Genomic DNA, 20,465 nt, shown 5'->3' on the forward strand with positions numbered 1-20,465 from the left:
ATTCCTGTCTCAGACCGATTGCTACATATTGCCGGCAATGGGCAACTCCTGTTACCATGCAGGGCGGCGCAGGGTCCCGCGGTCAGCACGCGCCGCTCCGGCTTCCGCTCCGGCGTCCTGGAGCTCTGAAGTCGGGGCTCTCCCGGCGACGTGGGGCAGCCGGTGTGCGGCGGCGTGGGCGTGTCCGCCCGTAGGGTGCCGCCCGCACTCCTCCACCTTTCTTATGCAGCAGGGGGGAGTTGGCTCCTCCAACTCTTCACCCCTGGGCAGAGTCTTGCAGTTATAAGGCTGGCAGTGACCTGAGCTCACTGCCAGTTATTGGTTCTGTCAGCTGCTAGTCAGTTCTGTCTGCAGCCTGTCTCAGTCAGTTCCTAGTTTGCTAGTCAGCATCTGTTCCAGCATGCCTGTAGCGCAGTCCTTTTCTGTTTGGTCATTCCATCTGCCTTTTCTGTCGGCACTCTGTCCCCCGTCAGTTAGTTACATCTTTGCAGTCTCCAGGTCCCTAGCCAGGGTAGGGACCGCCGTCCAGTTGTCCGCCTGGGGTTAGCCAGGGTCGAGGCAAGTAGGTAGGGACAGTGGGGTGCGGGAAGTTCAGGGCACCCCACCTGGCGCTCGGGGGGTCAGAGTGCCGTAACATAATAACTGGCCCTTTAAACTGTTTTCCATGGAGGTGATCAGCTCCCTCGCGAACCAGCTGCAAGCCCTAGTGCCGGTGATCCAGGATTTATCCGCTTGCATGGCGGCCCAGGAACAGCGGGGGTTGTCGCAGGGGTCGGATGCCTCAACCAGTCCAGAACCCAAGTGCCCTCTTCCCGAGGTGTTTTCTGGGGAGAGGAACAAGTTTTTTGTTTTCCGACAGGCGTGTCGCCTATTTTTTCGGATGCGTCCCTGTTCTTCTGGGTCGGAGGCTCAGAGGGTCGGGCTGATAATGTTCCTGCTGCGGGGCTTTTTCCATCCCCGAGGGTTCCCCCTGCCTGCAGTCCGTGGACTCATTTTTTCAGGAACTCGGGGGTATCTTCGAAGAACCGGACCGAGCGGGGTTGGCGGTTTCCCAGCTGTTGGCGTTGCATCAGGGGGTCGCTTTGTGTGGAGGATTATTGCTCCAACTTTAGACGCTATGCGGGTGATACGGCATGGAACGACAGCGCTCTGAAAGACGTTTTTCTGCAGGGCCTATCGGACGCGGTAAAAGACCTGTTGATTTCCCATCCCGTTCCCGGGTCTTTAAAGGAGACTATGGAGCTAGCGGTGAAGGCAGATAGGAGGCTCAGGTCTAGGAAGCAAGATAGACAGGCCCGTAGAGTCCGGGAGGTCGTTTGTCCTGTTCCCTCTTCTTCCGTACCAGTCTCTGCTCCCGAGCCAATAGAGGTGGACCCGCTGGACCCCAAAGAGCGACGCCGGATTCGATTGTTGCATCATCTCTGCCTCTACTGCGGGAAAGCTGGACATCGGGTGATAACCTGCCCCCTGAGGCTTCAGCGCTCGCAGCCTGAAGCGGCGGACAACTCCGAGTCCTAGGCAATTGTAGGGAGGATCGCCTAGGACTTCAGGTACTTCCTAAGCTTCTGGTACCTTGTCAGGTTAGATTCCGGAATTTTTCCTGACTAGGGCAGGCGTTTACTGATTCCGGAGCAGCCGCTAACCTGATAAGCATGTGTTTCGTTAGACCCCTGATAGCTGAATTGGTGGCGCTGAAGACGCCAATTCGTTTTACTAGTATTGATGCTACCCCTCTCTCTACGGGCCTAGTACGATGGAGGACCCCAGTGTTACAGTTCACGGTGGGGATTCTCCACTTGGAAGAACTATCATTCCTGGTGATGGAGAAAATGTCGGTAGACATGGTACTAGGGATGCCGTGGTTGGCGTTGCACAACCCCCAATTCAATTGGACCACCCAGGAACTGACTCATTGGGGACCATCCTGCCATAGCCATCTAGCTCCCCTTCCTCTCTGCTCAGTAGATACCGCACTCATTCCGGAATACCTGTCTGACTTCCGGGATGTGTTTTCTAAAAGACTGTCAGAGAGCCTGCCTCCCCACAGAGAGTGGGATTGTGGGATAGACCTTATTCCAAATAAGCCCATCCCTAAGGGAGACATTTTTAACTTATCCAGGCGGGAGCACGAAGCTCTCAAGGTCTATATTACGGAGTCCCTGGCCAAACATCATATTAGGCCAGCCCGTTCCCCTGCTGGGGCGGGTCTCTTCTTTGTCGAGAAGAAGGATGGGACATTGAGGTCTTTTGTAGATTATTGGGCCTTGAATCAGATCACAGTTAAGAACCAGTGCCCTCTGCCTCTGATTCCTGACCTCCTGAATCAGGTGGTGGGAGCCCACTGGTTTTCTAAACTAGATTTAAGAGGGTCTTATAATTTGATCCGTATCCGCGAGGGGGATGAGTGGAAGACAGCTTTCAATACCCCGTTGGGACACTTTGAATGTCTGGTGATGCCATTTGGCCTGTGTAATGCCCCTGCTGTCTTCCAGGGGTTTATGAATGCGGTCTTTCACAATGTCTTGGGGGTGTTTTTAGTCATCTACCTCGACGACATCCTGGTATATTCTCCTGACTGGGACTCTCATGTGCAGCACCTTAGGTTGGTACTAACCCGGTTACGTGAGTACCAGTTGTTTGTCAAATTGGAGAAATGTCTGTTTGGCACTCAACAAGTGTCCTTTCTGGGGTACGTAATTTCTGCGACTTCCGTGCAAATGGAGTCGGACAAGGTGGCAGCTATCTCCCAGTGGGTCCGACCCGGTAATCTGAAAACACTCCAACGGTTCTTAGGTTTTGCGAATTTCTATCGCAAGTTCATTAGAAACTACTCAGTCATCGCTCAACCGTTGACCGATCTTACCAGGAAGGGGGCTGACTTGGTAAGATGGTCACCTGAGGCCCTGGAGGTGTTCGATCGTCTCAAAAGGGCGTTCTCGGCCGCCCCGGTGCTCGTCCAACCTGACCCGCAACACCCCTTCTTCGTGGAGGTTGATGCGTCTGAGGTGGGGGCTGGCTCTGCGTTGTCTCAGGCGGTTAGCGGGAGGGCAGGCTACAGTCCATGTGCATTCTTCTCACGAAAGTTCAGTTCGGCAGAGCGTAATTACGATGTAGGCAATCGAGAGCTATTGGCAATCAAGTGGACCTTAGAAGAGTGGCATCACCATCTTGAGGGCGCTCGACATCCCGTCACGGTGTACACTGATCATAAGAACCTGGTATATCTCGCCAACACTAAGCGACTCACTGCACGTCAGGCCAGGTGGGCTTTGTTCTTTTCTAGATTTAACCTCGTAGTGACGTATCTCCCGGGGGCTAAGAATGTCAAGGCTGATGCTCTATCGTGGAGTTTTGGGGTGCCAGAATGTGAGTCGCTGCCTCCCAAAAATATCCTGGAACCTGGGGTTGTGGTTGCGGCTGTGAACTCTGGTCTTATTCCCCACCTTCAGAGTGCTCAGCAGGACGCTGCACCAGGGGTGCGAGAGGGCAGATGGTTTGTGCCAGAATCATTACGCCTCACGATTATTGAAGAATCCCACTCGTCAGCTTTCGCGGGTCATCCGGGAGTGCAAGGGACTCTGGATCTCTGCTCCAGGCTCTACTGGTGGCTTGGTATGTCTCGTCAGATACGTGACTTCGTAAGGGGGTGCTCTATTTGCGCTCGCGGCAAGAATCGCCGACGGAGTCCGGAGGGTCCTCTGAGACCGTTGCCTGTGCCGTCGCGCCCCTGGTCCCTCCTTTCGGTAGATTTTGTTACCGACTTGCCAGAGTCACAAGAGTTCACCACCGTTTTGGTGGTGGTGGACCGTTTCTCTAAGATGGCCTATTTTGTGGCGTTAGAGAAACTTCCTTCGGCGATTGAGTTTGCCCAGGTCTTCGTTAAAGAAATTGTTCGCCTCCATAGAGTTCCTGAGAACATTGTGTCCGATCGCGGGTTTCAGTTCGTGGCACAATTTTGGTGGGCTTTCTGCAGAAATCTTGGGACTTCGCTTTCATTCTCTTCAGCATTCCACCCGCAGACTAATGGTCAAACTGAGCGGAAGAACCAGGATTTGGTGCAATATTTAACCCTTCCCAATCCACTGTCTGACCTCTGAAGACATTATGATTTAAGGCTGTACAGCTCAGATGTTGGAAGACGTCCGTTGGGGTTCTCTTACTGTATATTGTCAGCCTCTCTGCTGTCGGAGCCTATCCAACGTGTCACCTCATGCAGTACTGGCTTTAGCCAGCATATAGCGCCGTTGTATAACGACAGAAAAAGAGTAAGCCCCCAAGGAAAACTAGGATATAAATAGGATTGGAAAGAGTTAAGGCTGTTTGCAAGCGAGAAGGCTCATTGGTGGGCTGAATTTCTGCCGTTGGCTGAGTTTGCGCTGAACAACCGTACCAGTTCTTCCACTGGGGTTTCTCCATTTTTGTGCGTTTATGGCCAGCATCCCCGATTCCTGATTTCTCTTCCTACCCCGTCTGCCTATCCTGCAGCTGATGTCGCCACTGATGTGCTGCAGGGGGTATGGAAGGAAGTGCAGAAGAATCTAGAGGTAGTGGGGTCTCGCATGCAGCTGCGCAGTGGGAGAAGCCTCTCAGTTTCTGAACCTTACAGGGTGGGTCAGAAGGTGTATCTGTCCTCCAGGAACCTAAGATTGAAGGTCCCGTCCTTAAAGCTTGTGCCGCGCTTTGTAGGGCCTTTTACCATCACGCGTGTAATTAACCCGCTCGCTTACGAACTTGAGTTGCCAGCCACGTGGAAAGTGCATAGAGTTTTCCACAAGTCCTTGTTGAAACCCTTTGTCCCTTCGGTAAGCCTGGTCGGGTTTCCGGGGGCCCGGAGGTCCCCCGTCAGAGGGGGGGTAATGTTACCATGCAGGGCGGTACAGGGTCCCGCGGTCAGCGCTCGCCGCTCCGGCTTCGGCTCCTGGAGCTCTGAAGTCGGGGCTCTCCCGGCGACGTGGGGCGGCCGGTGTGCGGCGGCGTGGGCGTGTCCGCCCGTAGGGTGCCGCCCGCACTCCTCCACCTTTCTTATGCAGCAGGGGGGGAGTTGGCTCCTCCCACTCTTTGCCCCTGGGCGGAGTCTTGTAGTTATAAGGCTGGCAGTGACCTGAGCTCACTGCCAGTTATTGGTTCTGTCAGCCACTAGTCAGTTCTGTCTGCAGCCTGTCTCAGTCAGTTCCTAGTTTGCTAGTCAGCATCCGTTCCAGCATGCCTGTAGCGCAGTCCTTTTCTGTTTGGTCATTCCATCTGCCTTTTCTGTCGGCACTCTGTCCCCCGTCAGTTAGTTACATCTTTGCAGTCGCCAGGTCCCTAGCCAGGGTAGGGACCGCCGTCCAGTTGTCCGCCTGGGGTTAGCCAGGGTCGAGGCAAGTAGGTAGGGACAGTGGGGTGCGGGAAGTTCTGGGCACCCCACCTGGCGCTCGGGGGGTCAGAGTCCCGTAACAACTCCCCAACAATGTCGCCCCCTAATGGCGCGCCATAAGCTCCAAGTTTTTAGAAAATTATTGTGTGTCCCCTTTGGACCAACTGGAGAGCTCTTCGAGATTCGCTAAAAGATTTGCTCTGTCCCTCCAGAGAGTCAGAGTAGCAGCATCTTGCTGCTTCCACATCAGGGGGATCAGAGCTTTAGCTGTATCGAGCAAGAAAGCAATCCGTTTGTGTTTACGAGGATGAAAGGTAGGGGATGGCCTCCACAGAAGAACCACCTCAGGGGAGAGAACCAAATTAGGGAAGAGTTTTTTCAGCACCACCCCCACGTCCCTCCAGAAAGAAGCTATGACAGGGCATTCCCACCATATATGTAGAAATGAGCCAGTGACGGATTCACATCTCCAGCACCTGTCCTGCAAGGCCAGCTTATGGTCAAACAGTCACAGCGGGGTCCTGTACCACCTCACCAGGAGTTTATAGTGGGATTCCTGTGAGGTGACACATGGGGACAGGGCGAACGCATAGTTGAAGATGAGCTTGGTTTCATCTCTGGAGAGAGATATGTGAAGCTCACTCTCCCAAGAAATAAGGAAGGCAGGTTTCGATATGAGCGGAGGAGAGATGAACTGTTTGCGAATATGAGCTATTCTCCTAGAGGCTAAGGAAGATCCATTGATTGCGGATTCAAAAGGGGTCAGAGGCCTGGTTGATTTGTGTACACCGAGAAAGTCCCTGAAGACTTTTGTTATGAGTCACTACGAGAAAAGGTAAGTTCCGGTTTGGAAGGAAGTCTTCCAATAAGGAGGAAGGAGGTTTATGGGAAAGAAAGAAGATATCTTGAAAGCATTTACCTTCGAGGATCTTCCAAGCTCCAGCAGAACATGAGTCAAGGGTTAGGCCCATGAATTTGTAGAGCGCACATAGGGGGGCGCTAGGGGAGGGACTGGGTGCCAGGGTCTCTCTCAGAGCCTCCCATGTTTCAAATGGGCCTCTTAATAGGGGGTTGACTCCACGGCCCCTGTGATTATTCCTGCCAGGGAACCACAGATCCTCTATGAAAGAAGGGCCATACGATTTTCTAGCTAATGTCTGGTTAAGCGGATCTCTGCTCGGACAGGAAAGTTCCATCCAATAATTCAATTGGTTGGCAAGGTAGAACTCCCGAACACAGGGGAGATCCACTCCTCCCTCACAATTCCCGTCTGACCAGAAGACAGTGGGCCAAACTCGGTATCCTCCTCATCCACAAGTATCTAGAGAAGATTGATCCGAGAGTCTTAAAAAAGGAGGTTGGGATGAAAATCGGAAGGAGTATTATCCTATATAAGATAATGGGGATGACATAGGATTATAGAATGGTTTTTCCTGCCTAGCCAGGAAATAAAAGGCAACTCACAGGAGCGTAATAAGTTTTTAATCTTAGTTATTAGAGGGAGAAAGTTTGCCGTGAAGAGGTCCTCTGCTTTTTTGGTGAAACTTATGCCCAGAAAATCAATGCTTGAATTGGACCAGGAGAAAGGGGAGTTACTACTAAGGGCTCTGTAGCTAGAGGGAGAAATGGAGATGTTGAGGACGGTAGATTTACTGAAGTTGATTTTAAAATTAGAGAGGACTCCAAATTCCTCTAAGAGTAACATGAGTCTGGGAGGCCCTGTTCAGGATTCGTGATGAGAAAGACCATGTCATCGGCATATGCTGCCGCAGACAAGGTCTCTCTGCCAATTTTCAGTCCCAGAATGGAGGGGTCCCTCCTAGAGATGAGCGAGCACCAAAATGCTTGGGTGCTCGTTACTCGGGACAAAAACTTTGCGATGCTCGAGGGTTCGTTTCGAATAACGAACCCCATTGAAGTCAATGGGCGACCCGAGCATTTTTGTATATCGCCGATGCTCGCTAAGGTTTCCATTTGTGAAAATCTCGGCAATTCAAGAAAGTGATGGGAACGACACAGCAACGGATAGGGCAGGCGAGGGGCTACATGTTGGGTTGCATCTCAAGTTCACAGGTCCCACTATTAAGCCACAATAGCGGCAAGAGTGCCCCCCCCCTCCCAACAATTTTTACTTCTGAAAAGCCCTCAGCAGCAAGGCATAGCTCAGCTAAGCACCACACTACCTCCAACAAAGTACAATCACTGCCTGCATGACACTCCGCTGCCACTTCTCCTGGATTACATGCTGCCCCCCCCCCCCCCCCCGCACGACCCAGTGTCCACAGCGCACACCAAATTGTCCCTGCGTAGCCTTCAGCTGCCCTCATGCCACACGCTGGCCTCATGCCACACCACCCTCATGTCTATTTATAAGTGCGTCTGCCATGAGGAGGAACCGCAGGCACACGCTGCAGACGGTTGGGCACGGCTAGGCAGCGACCCTCTTTAAAAGGGGTGGGGTGATAGCCCACAATGCTGTACAGAAGCAATGAGAAATATAATCCTGTGCCACCGCCATCAGGAGCTGCACACGTGGGCATAGCAATGGGGAACCTATGTGCCACACACTATTCATTCTGTCAAGGTGTCTGCATGCCCCACTCAGACCGCGGTTTTTTATAGTCACAGGCAGGTACAACTCCGCAATGGGAATTCCATGTGCACCCACACCATGGGTGGCTCCCTGGAACCCACCGGCTGTACATAAATGTATCCCATTGCAGTGCCCTGGACAGCAGAGCTAACGTCAGATTAAATGCAGGTGGGCTTCGGCCCACACTGCATGCCCCAACCAGACCGGGCTTTTTAATTCATAGACACAGGCAGGTACAACTCCCTATTGTGAAGTCCCTGTGGACCGATAGCATGGGTGGGTGCCAGGAAGCCACCGGCGGTACATAAATATATCCCATTGCATTGCCCATCACAGCTGAGGTAATGTGATGTTTAATGCAGGTGGGCTTCGGCCCACACTGCATGCCCCAGTCTGACTGGGGTTCTTTAGAAGTGGACACATGTAGTTACAACTGCGTGTGGACCGACAGCATGGGTGGGTGCCAGGAACCCGCCGGCGGTACATAAATATATCCCATTGCAGTGCCCATCACAGCTGAGGTAACGTCAGCTGTAATGCAGGTGGGCAAAAAATTAATTGGATTACACTGTAGGCGAGGTCCCCCAAAAATTGGTGTACCAACAGTACTAATGTACCTCAGAAAAATTGCCCATGCCCAACCAAGAGGGCAGGTGAAACCCATCAATCGCTTTGGTTAATGTGGCTTAATTGGTAACTAGGCCTGGAGGCAGCCTAGTTTAAATAAAAATTGGTTCAGGTGCAAGTTTCAACGCTGTAATGAGCATTGAAACGTTTAAAAATTGTTTAGAAAAATTTTATGACTGAGCCTTGTGGCCCTAAGAAAAATTGCCCGTTCGGCGTGAATACGTGAGGTTTGAGGAGGAGGAGCAGGAGGAGGAGGATGAATAGAATACACAGATTGATGAAACAAAAATGTCCCTGTTTTTGATAGTGATAGAGAACGATGCTTCCATCCGCGGGTGCAGCCTACATATTGCTTAGGTATCGTTGCTGTCCGCTGGTGAAGAAGAGAATTCTGGGGAAATCCAGGCTTTGTTCATCTTGATGAGTGTAAGCCTGTCGGCACTGTCGGTTGACAGGCGGGTATGCTTATCTGTGATGATTCCCCCAGCCGCACTAAACACCCTCTCCGACAAGACGCTAGCCGCAGGACAAGCAAGCACCTCCAGGGCATACAGCGCGAGTTCAGGCCACGTGTCCAGCTTCGACAACCAGTAGTTGTAGGGGGCAGAGGCGTCATGGAGGACGGTCGTGCGATCGGCTACGTACTCCCTCACCATCCTTTTACAGTGCTCCCGCTGACTCAGCCTTGACTGGGGAGCGGTGACACAGTCTTGCTGGGGAGCCATAAAGCTGTCAAAGGCCTTAGAGAGTGTACCCCTGCCTGTGCTGTACATGCTGCCTGATCTCCGTGCCTCCCCTGCTACCTGGCCCTCGGAACTGCGCCTTCTGCCACTAGCGCTGTCGGATGGGAATTTTACCATCAACTTGTCCGCCAGGGTCCTGTGGTATAGCATCACTCTCGAACCCCTTTCCTCTTCTGGTATCAGAGTGGAAAGGTTCTCCTTATACCGTGGGTCGAGCAATGTGTACACCCAGTAATCCGTAGTGGCCAGAATGCATGTAACGCGAGGGTCACGAGAAAGGCATCCTAACATGAAGTCCGCCATGTGTGCCAGAGTCCCTTAACGCAACACATGGCTGTCCTCACTAGGAAGATCACTTTCAGCATCCTCCTCCTCCTCCTCCTCCTCAGGCCATACACGCTGAAAGGATGACAGGCAAGCAGCATGGGTACCCTCAGCAGTGGGCCAAGCTGTCTCTTCCCCCTCCTCCTCATGTTCCTCCTCCTCCTGAACACGCTGAGATATAGACAGGAGGGTGCTCTGACTATCCAGCGACATACTGTCTTCCCCCGGCTCTGTTTCCGAGCGCAAAGCGTCTGCCTTTATGCTTTGCAGGGAACTTCTCAAGAGGCATAGCAGAGGATTGGTGACGCTAATGATTGCAGCATCGCCACTCACCATCTGGGTAGACTCCTCAAAGCTTCCAAGGACCTGGCAGATGTCTGCCAACCAGGCCCACTCTTCTGTAAAGAATTGAGGAGGCTGACTCTCACTGCGCCACCCATGTTGGAGTTGGTATTCCACTACAGCTCTATGCTGCTCATAGAGCCTGGCCAACATGTGGAGCGTAGAGTTCCACCGTGTGGGCACGTCGCACAGCAGTCGGTGCACTGGCAGATGAAACCGATGTTGCAGGGTGCGCAGGGTGGCAGCGTCCGTGTGGGACTTGCGGAAATGTGCGCATAGCCGGCGCACCTTTCCGAGCAGGTCTGACAAGCGTGGGTAGCTTTTCAGAAAGCGCTGAACCACCAAATTAAAGACGTAGGCCAGGCATGGCACGCACGTGAGGCTGCCGAGCTGCAGAGCTGCCACCAGGTTACGGCCGTTGTCACACATGACCATGCCCGGTTGGAGGCTCAGCGGCGTAAGCCAGCGGTCGGTCTGCTCTGTCAGACCCTGCAGCAGTTCGTAGGCCGTGTGCCTCTTATCTCCTAAGCTGAGTAGTTTCAGCACGGCCTGCTGACGCTTGCCCACCGCTGTGCTGCCACGCCGCGCGACACCGACTGCTGGTGACGTGCTGCTGCTGCTGACACGTTTTGATTGCGAGACAGAGGTTACGTAGGAGGAGAAGGAGGAGTGTGGTTTAGTGGAGGAAGCATACACTGCCGCAGATACCACCACCGAGCTGGGGCCCGCAATTCTGGGGGTGGGTAGGACGTGAGCCGTCCCAGGCTCTGACTCTGTCCCAGCCTCCACTAAATTCACCCAATGTGCCGTCAGGGAGATATAGTGGCCCTGCCCGCCTGTGCTTGTCCACGTGTCCGTTGTTAGGTGGACCTTGGCAGTAACCGCGTTGGTGAGGGCGCGTACAATGTTGCGGGAGATGTGGTCGTGCAGGGCTGGGACGGCACATCGGGAAAAGTAGTAGCGACTGGGAACCGAGTAGCGCGGGGCCGCCGCCGCCATCATGCTTTTGAAAGCCTCCGTTTCCACAAGCCTATACGGCAGCATCTCCAGGCGGATCAATTTGGCTATGTGCACGTTTAACGCTTGAGCGTGCGGGTGCGTGGCGGCGTACTTGCACTTGCGCTCCAACACTTGCGCTAGCGACAGCTGGACGGTGCGCTGAGAGACATTGCTGGATGGGGCCTAGGATAGCGGAGGTGAGGGTGTGGGTGCAGGCCAGGAGACGGTAGTGCCTGTGTCCTGAGAGGGGTGTTGGATCTCAGTGGCAGGTTGGGGCACAGGGGGAGAGGCAGTGGTGCAAACCGGAGGCGGTGAACAGCCTTCGTCCCACCTTGTGGGGTGCTTGGCCATCATATGTCTGTGCATGCTGGTGGTGGTGAGGCTGGTGGTGGTGGCTCCCCGGCTGATCTTGGCGCGACAAAGGTTGCATACCACTGTTCGTCGGTCATCTGCACTCTCAGTGAAAAACTGCCAGACCTTTGAGCACCTCAGCCTCTGCAGGGTGGCAAGGCGCGAGGGGGCGCTTTGGGAAACAGTTGGTGGATTATTCGGTCTGGCCCTGCCTCTACCCCTGGCCACCGCACCGGCTCTTCCAACCTGCCCTGCTGCTGCACTTGCCTCCCCCTCTGAAGACCTGTCCTCAGTAGGCTTAGCAAACCAGGTGGGTTCAGTCACCTCATCGTCCTGCTGCTCTTCCTCCGAATCCTCTGTGCGCTCCTCCCTCGGACTTACTCCAATTACTACTACCTGAGTGATAGACAACTGTGTCCCATCGTCATCGTCCTCCTCACCCACTGAAAGCTCTTGAGACAGTTGCCCGAAGTCCCCAGCCTCATCCCCCGGACCCCGGGAACTTTCCAAAGGTTGGGCATCGGTAACGACAAACTCCTCCGGTGGGAGAGGAACCATTGCTGCCCATTCTGGGCAGGGGCCCGAGAACAGTTCCTGGGAGTCTGCCTGCTCCTCAGAATGTGTCATTGTAATGGAGTGAGGAGGCTGGGAGGAAGGAGGAGCAGCAGCCAGAGGATTCAGAGTTGCAGCAGTGGACGGCGCAGAAGTCTGGGTGGTCGATAGGTTGCTGGATGCACTTTCTGCCATCCACGACAGGACCTGCTCACACTGCTCATTTTCTAATAATGGTCTACCGCGTGGACCCATTAATTGTGAGATGAATGTGGGGACACCAGAAATGTGCCACTCTCCTAATCCCGCAGCAGTCAGCTGCGATACACCTGGATCAGGAGCTCGGCCTGTGCCCACACCCTGACTTGGGCCTCCGCGTCCTCGCCCGCGTCCACGTCCTCTAGGCCTACCCCTACCCCTCAGCATGGTGTATTAGCAGTAGTGCAGAAACAGAACGCTGTAATTAAATGTGCTGCTTATTGGCCTGTGGTTGGAGGCTGACTCCGCTTATGGAACACACAGCAGAGCCAGGAAAGAATTTTGCGCAAGCCTGCTGTAACATTTAGCTGGCTGCGTATTAATTAGGACTACTACCCCCAGCAGAGACGCAGTACACTGAGGACGGTAACAGGCAGCCCAAATAGATTTTTTTTTCCCAAATTTTTTTAGAAAAGCCCACTGCCTATATAGACAGTATATCTCTTTCACCTTTTTCACTGTCCCTGCCTCACCACTACTGGCCCTAGACTATGTAAAATTACTGCAGACTGAGGACGCAATGCTCTGCACGGCCGATATAAAAAAAAAAAATTAAAAAAAGTGCAACCCTGCAAAAAGCAGCCTCAACAGTACTGCACACGGTCAGATGTGGCCCTAAGAAGGACCGTTGGGGTTCTTGAAGCCTAAAATCACTCCTAACACTCTCCCTATAGCAGCTCCAGCATCAGCAGCACTTTCCCTGAGCTATGTCAGTATGCATCTGTGGCGAGCCGCGGGAGGGGCCGATTTTTATACTCGGGTGACACCTGATCTCGCCAGCCACTCACTGCAGGGGGGTGGTATAGGGTTTGAACGTCGCAGGGGGAAGTTGTAATGCCTTCCCTGTCTTTCTATTGGCCAGAAAAGCGCGCTAACGTCTCAGAGATGAAAGTGAAAGTAACTCGAACATCGCGTTGTGCTCGTTTCGAATAACGAGCATCCCGAACACGCTAATACTCGAATGAGCATCAAGCCCGGACGAGTACGTTCGCTCATCTCTAATAAATACTAAACTTATCAATCAAAACTCACCACTAGCATAAAGTATGATATGTCACTGAAAAAAAACTGCCTCAGAATAGCTTTTAGTGCAAAAACTGGCTTAAAACTAAATCCGTACTATAATGTTAGACTGGACAGTCTAAAGATGCACAAGATTCTTCATCCAGAATGAGCCACTGTGATAAATCTGGAAAATTGTAAGACTGTCCTGTCTGATTTTGCGCTGTCTACCTGGTAAACAATATTAGTAAATCTTAAAATAACTCACCAAAGCTTCTTACATTTCAATGTCACAAACTATAATAATCATAAAACAAAAATCCTGCAGTTGACACTTCTGACACTACTTATTCTTAGCAGTCATCTCATTATCCTCACAGGCAGGATTACAATGAAAGGTGACACCTATAGATAACATAGGATCCACCATTAATAACAGGTGATGGTCACAGCTCATCTTCTCCCACCTCCAGGTCATGCAGATCACAGTGCATGCCCACAACACTTTCCCATTAAAGTCAATGTGTCCCCTCCCGTTTATTGTGTATGTGGCTCATATAACTGCTGTAAAGCACATCTCTAAATGCTGTTAAATGTATCTCAGGCAAAATTGTTGTCCCTGTAGTCAACAGAATAAAAAATCTACAGTAGAAAAAAACCGATTAGAATAAATTAATGTTTCACCATCTGGTTTTAATTAATAGAAAAAACACAGGTGATTCATTACTCTTAAGTGGCAGCTTTCACCAATTTCTACAGTACCACTATATGGGTCTTGGTGTGGCTACTTCTTGGTACTGTCTCCAGTCCTTGTGAGATTCTACCCATGGGTTTCCACCAGATCCTCCTGAGCCTTCAGGGTTCCAACACAGTCTCAGTCTAAGGGCGCCCACCCACTGGCGTTTTTTTGTTCCCTGCGAAATTCGCAGCATTTTTTTTCTCCTGGGGTCTATGGGACTTGTAATGTTAAAATCGCGATCGCGCAAAATCGCAATTTACCGCGAATCGCGGTAAATTGCGATTTTGCGCGATCACGATTTTAACATTACAAGTCCCATAGACCCCTGCAGAAAAAAAATGCTGCGAATTTCGCAGGGAAAAAAAAAACGCCAGTGTGTGGGCGCCCTAATTCTTTGTGAAGAAGTATTTCTGTAAAAGGAACTTGTTCCCTATGGCTCCCATGGTGCAGGCAGTACAGTACAGTGATACATGCGCTAATTTCAGCACTCTTTGTTCTATCGATCTACTCAGTAGTTTTGCAGCACTGCAAGTCAATTCCCATAGGGAAGAAGTTCCTTACCATGATGATGGTATTTGTTTTTAAGGTAGAGAGTTACTTTGATCCAGTTTCCTTTTTTACCCCCTAAACTGTTTCCATAATGTGCCCCAATAGTCCATATTTTGTGCATTGCAGGAGAAACCAAATCCAGAGCGATATTTCCATGATGAAAATTTAACATCTCTTGTAAGGGACTTGTTCATTGGTGGCATGGAAACCACTGGTAGCACATTGAGGTGGAGCCTTCTACTAATGATGAAGTACCCGGAAATCCAAAGTAAGGAGATTTCACTTTTTGTGTGAATATATAACCACAATTTATCATATATTGATGTAGGTACATACTCTGAATGGTCACTATATGAGACCATTATTTGTAGTAGCATATTGGACCTCCTTTGGTCTTCATAATCACACCAATTTGACATAGCATAGGTTCCACTAGATGTTGAAGCACCTATGAATATCACCTGACTTAAACCTTATAAACAAATCTTTGGTGGGATGTGACCAAGGCAGTTACTGCATGCAGTCCCAGGAATATTAGTGAACTGGAGGCCCATACCCATGAGGAATTGGCTGAACCTTCAGGAACACTGCCAGAAGCTTGGGTCCGCCCCTACGTCCCATTTGCAGCAGGTCATAACAGCAGATGGGTGCTCTACTATGTACAACTTGTCATTAAGGGGTTGAATACTTCTGAAACTGCAGTAGTCAGAAAATAAACTGTCTCTGATATCACATTATTAGCAGGATTTGAGATTTATTTAATTAAGATTTATGGACATTAAAGGGGTTGTCTCGCGAAAGCAAGTGGGGTTAAGTACTTCTGTGTGGCCATATTAATGCACTTTGTAATATACATCATGCATTAAATATGAGCCATACAGAAGTTATTCACTTACCTGCTCCGTTGCTGGCGTCCCCGTCTCCATGGCTCCGTCTAATTTCGGTGTCTTCTTGCTTTTTTAGACGCGCTTGCGCAGATGGGTCTTCTCCCTTAAGCTCGGCAGCAGCTGCGTTTTGGCTCCGCCCCTTGTACGCGTCATCACGTAGCTCCGCCCCATCACATGTGCCGATTCCAGCCTCCTGATTGGCTGGAATCGGCACATGTGGCGGGGGCGGAGCTACACGATGATGCGTACAAAGGGGCGGAGCCAAAACGCCGCTGCTGCCGAGCCGAAGGGAGAAGATCCATCTGCGCAAGCGCGTCTAAAAAAGCAAGAAGACACCGAAATTAGACGGAGCCATGGAGACGGGGACGCCAGCAACGGAGCAGGTAAGTGAATAACTTCTGTATGGCTCATATTTAATGGACGATGTATATTACAAAGTGCATTAATATGGCCATACAGAAATACTTAACCCCACTTGCTTTCGCGAGACAACCCCTTTAAGGATAATTTTTACTTCATTCACAGAAACTGTTCAGAAAGAAATTGAAAAAGTCATTGGTTTGGCTGAGCCTCAGATGGCACATCGGCAACAAATGCCGTACACAGACGCCGTTATCCATGAGATTCAGAGGTTCACTGATATTGTGCCAAACAATCTGCCACGTTCAACTACTCAAGATGTCATCTTGAAGGGCTGCTTCCTACCAAAAGTAAGCTTGTAAAAAAAAAAAACTGGCATTGTCTTGATTTCTGGAAATTTGTACTTCTGTTGTCTTATGACCTATTGAAACGTTTTGAAAAATGGAAAGTTTTGGCTATTCTGCCAAGTTGAAGAAATACAAAAATAAGGGTTTAAGAAATAAATAAGGACACAGAATGCAGGTAAATCTAGACCAAATCATACTCCCGATTTTTACGTAGTGTTTGTGGATCCACTGCCTTCCTGCCGAGTGGAACCCCCTGGCAGAATAGTCAGCTAACACCCGGGTGAAGACTGAGCAAATGCGGGTACTTGGTACACAGAATGCAAATGGGCCTTACTCTGACCTCAGATGGACTAGATAACCCTATCCTAGAGATACTCCTGGTGGGGGAAAGATCCAGGCTGCCTTTCCTAGCCCTGACTCCTAGACCTCCCTACCTACCTGGTGGAGATGGGAATCCAGAGTAAGATGTACCAAAATGTGATTATCTCAGCAAGAGAAACCATGTAATCGTGTAGATATGATACCAAGACACGCAGATATGCAGGAGTGGATGTAAGATGGAAACTGGAGCCCATCCTGCGCAGAGATCACAGATACAGGGAACAGAAAGACAAACAGAATCCAGCAGCAAAGCACACAGGGAACTAGGAACACAAAGACACAATATAAACTAGTAAAAGATACACAAAGAACTGTATACAGACATATAGCTGCACCAACAGCTTGTGTGCAATCATCCAGGAAATGAACAGCAACACCAATCATTGTCAATGTTCAAGCTATTACAGAGCCTTGAAACACAACTCCATTTATCAAGGATTTTGCCAAATTCTTGCCACGCTTTAAAAAGTTGTCATAGTTAATCGGGTGGTAAGCACTACCATCAGATGAGCAAACTTATTATATATTTTCTCACACACAGGCAATTTATTAAGATGCGCATAATTAAATAAACACATCTTACTCCGACAGCTCTTAATAAATCTCCCTCAATTTCTGATCACTCACATGGCATATACTAACAACTGAGTGTTCATGACCCATATAATTTTCCTGGCTTCTGACTTTGAAATCCTTTCCAAACCCTTCCACTCTGCTCTTGTTTGATAGATCTGTCATTCTCCTGCCTCATACTACGCCCTGAGGCCTTTTTCCCTTGAGCAAAGCTCCCGCCCTGTCCCTGGCGCTTGTTCACAGCCAGCAATTGGAGGAGGTGGGATGGGGTGGCACTTAGCCCCACCCCCTCCTATTGGAATCAGATGGAGGGAAGGAGAGAAGAGGTGATCCGGCAAGTGGGAGGGAAGAGGAAGGCTCAACGGCTTGGTAGCCTCATCGTATATGCGCCGGGGCCCATGCAGTGTGAGCAGGCACACAAACATTACATTTGCGCACCCATTCACAAGCTTTTACGCCCCAGATGGTAGTGTATATCGTCCGGCTGTGAAAATATCAGCCGATATACACACGTGGGAATGAAACTTAAGCAGTTGGAAACTGCTAGAGTAGAGTAGAGCGAAAGAGGGTTTGAAACCTAGAAGTCAGGTTTCTGCTTTAGAAATGCCTTGCTGGTAAAGGCTCTGACTCAGGCTAAATCACAGCTAGAAACACAAGCTTGGTCTGGTGTTTAAGCCAAGAACTGCAAACTAGGCATTGGCTAAAACCTAAAGTGGGAGCTGTATATACTTTAAGTTCTCACTTCAGTACATGCTACTAAAATCATAATTTTATATTCAGCCCACTGAAGCTTTCACTCAAGATCAGAGAGGGTGGGTTATGAAGAGTTTGTAGAGAGAAAAGGTCTTATTAGAGTAAGAGAGAGACCCCCCCCCCCCCCCTCCCAAGCACGCTCTGGCAAGAATGCAGTTACTCTACTAATTACCATATGGTTTGTGTTTTAAAAAAAATATTTTTTCTTAGTTTTCTAGCAGTATGTTCAGAAACATATAGTAGGTCCAGAGGAATCAAATTAACGCTTATCTATTTAGTGGTGTTGGCAGTTTTCACCACACTAAACTGCTAACAGATTCCCATTGATAGAAAACCATCGACTTACTAGATTTGCAACAAGGTGCCCCTTTTTCAACTACAGCAAGAGAGAGGGATACAGCAAGAGAGAGACCTTATTCTATTTTTAAACTTTTTTTTTTCTTCTTGGCTTGACATGATTTATAATTTTAACACCCTTCCACTCCAGTGGTGGTGATGTGAATTACAGCCTGTTGAGTGTTTGGGAGATATGGAACTCCTTAACTAAACTCTTTACATTAAGGATTGACATCTGTAAGGCCTCCCTCACAGAGGCATTTGCAGTAAATGCAGCGTTTTTCAATGCTGGCATGCATTATGCAAGCGTTTTGACTGAGTTTTCAGCACAGCTGATAACGCAGCCAGAGAGGCTGAAAAAAAATTAAATACTCACCTAGTAGGTGCCAGCCGCCATTCCTGCGGCTTACAGGCACTTGTCTGTGCCTGCAGAGCATCTCTAGCTGGTAATGCGGTTTCAAAACCACGCCTCCAGCAAGAGATTGTTCTGATTGAATGGCTGTGACTGGTACATCCAGTGCTGGCTGTGATTGGTACTGGATCTGCCAATTGGAGCAATATCTTGCTGGAGGTGGGGTCTTCAAACCCTGTCACTTGCAAAAGATCCTCTGACAAGTGCCTGGAGCCCCGGAGAGCAGCGCCAGGGACCGAGACAGTGGCAGCTAGGTGAGTATAACTTTTTTTTTTTTGCTAGCGCTGCCCAAAATGTGGCACTAAGTTGTGTCATGTCTTTAGCAGCACTGCTAACGATGCCCATTCATTTCAATGAGTGACACAGAGCTGAAAATGGCTAAAGATAGGACATGCATCGCTATCAAAGCACAGTGTTGAAGTTGCTGCAATTTGGCGCTTGTGTGAACAGCCCAATTGAAAGGAATAGGAGCCTTGTACAGGATGCAGCACTGAAAAGGCAGCGCTAAACACTGTAAAAAAAAAAAAAAAAAAACCTGTGTGAGAGAGGTCTAAGTGTAAATGCACAAACGTAGACTAGTATTCTTCCCTACTCCCCTAGACACACTAAATATATATCATGGGCCTGAGAAGCTGCATTAAGAGTGTATTATTTCCTTTCATTTTTGTTTTGGCTATCGATAGAATCATTCCTTAATCTTTTCAGGGGACTTACATAATTCCATCGCTGACATCTGTCCTACGAGATGCCAAGTACTTCAAGAAACCTGACGAGTTTTACCCTCAACACTTTCTGGATGCCGATGGAAACTTTGTCAAAATTCAGGCCTTTATACCATTTTCTGTTGGTAAGTAATAGAGATGAGCGAGCACCAAAATGCTCGGGTGCTCGTTACTCGGGACGAAAATTTTGCGATGCTCGAGGGTTCGTTTCGAATAGCGAACCCCATTGAAGTCAATGGGCGACTCGAGCATTTTTGTATTTCGCCGATGCTCGCTAAGGTTTCTATTTGTGAAAATCTGGGCAATTCAAGAAAGTGATGGGAACGACACAGCAACGGATAGGGCAGGCGAGGGGCTACATGTTGGGCTCATCTCAAGTTTCCAGGTCCCACTATTAAGCCACAATAGCAGCAAGAGTGCCCCCCCCTCCCAACAATTTTTACTTCTGAAAAGCCCTCATTAGCAATGCATACCTTAGCTAAGCACCAAACTACCTCCAACAAAGCACAATCACTGCCTGCTGGACACTCCGCTGCCACTTCTCCTGGGTTACATGCTGCCCAACCCCCCCGCACGACCCAGTGTCCACAGCGCACAATAAATTGTCCCTGCGCAGCCTTCAGCTGCCCTCATGCCACACCACACTCATTTCTATTTATAAGTGCGTCTGCCATGAGGAGGAACCGCAGGCACACACTGCAGAGCGTTGGCACGGCCAGGCAGCGACCCTCTTTAAAAGGGGCGGGGCGATAGCCCACAATGCTGTACAGAAGCAATGAGAAATAAAATCCTGTGCCACCGCCATCAGGAGCTGCACACGTGGGCATAGCAATGGGGAACCTATGTGCCACACACTATTCATTCAGTCAAGGTGTCTGCATGCCCCAGTCAGACCGCGGTTTTTTATAAATAGTCACAGGCAGGTACAACTCCGCAATGGGAATTCCGTGTGCACCCACAGCATGGGTGGCTCCCTGGAACCCACCGGCTGTACATCAATGTATCCCATTGCAGTGACCTGGTCAGCAGAGCTAACGTCAGATTAAACGCAGGTGGGCTTCGGCCCACACTGCATGCCCCAACCTGACCGGGGTTTTTAATTCATAGACACAGGCAGGTACAACTCCCTATTGTGAAGTCCGTGTGGATCCACAGCATGGGTGGCTCCCTGGAACCCACCGGCGGTACATAAATATATCCCATTGCATTGCCCAGCACAGCTGAGATAATGTCATGTTTAATGCAGGTGGGCTTCGGCC

At 50.1% G+C, this 20,465-nt stretch overlaps 1 protein-coding gene across 4 annotated transcripts in view; it reads left to right on the plus strand.

Annotated features, from left to right (window-relative positions):
- LOC136620743 (cytochrome P450 2C5-like) overlaps nucleotides 1–20,465 on the plus strand; it is a 74,033-nt gene that overhangs the window by 47,592 nt on the left and 5,976 nt on the right. For all 4 annotated transcript variants that reach the window (XM_066595711.1, XM_066595720.1, XM_066595701.1 and 1 more), the window contains 3 exons: nucleotides 14,562–14,703; nucleotides 15,848–16,032; nucleotides 19,190–19,331. In XM_066595711.1, coding sequence (XP_066451808.1) covers nucleotides 14,562–14,703; nucleotides 15,848–16,032; nucleotides 19,190–19,331 — 469 coding nt within the window. The remainder of the gene's footprint in view (nucleotides 1–14,561; nucleotides 14,704–15,847; nucleotides 16,033–19,189; nucleotides 19,332–20,465) is intronic.

The sequence above is a fragment of the Eleutherodactylus coqui genome, chromosome 1 (assembly GCF_035609145.1).
Source record: "Eleutherodactylus coqui strain aEleCoq1 chromosome 1, aEleCoq1.hap1, whole genome shotgun sequence".
Taxonomy (NCBI): Eukaryota; Metazoa; Chordata; class Amphibia; order Anura; family Eleutherodactylidae; genus Eleutherodactylus; species Eleutherodactylus coqui.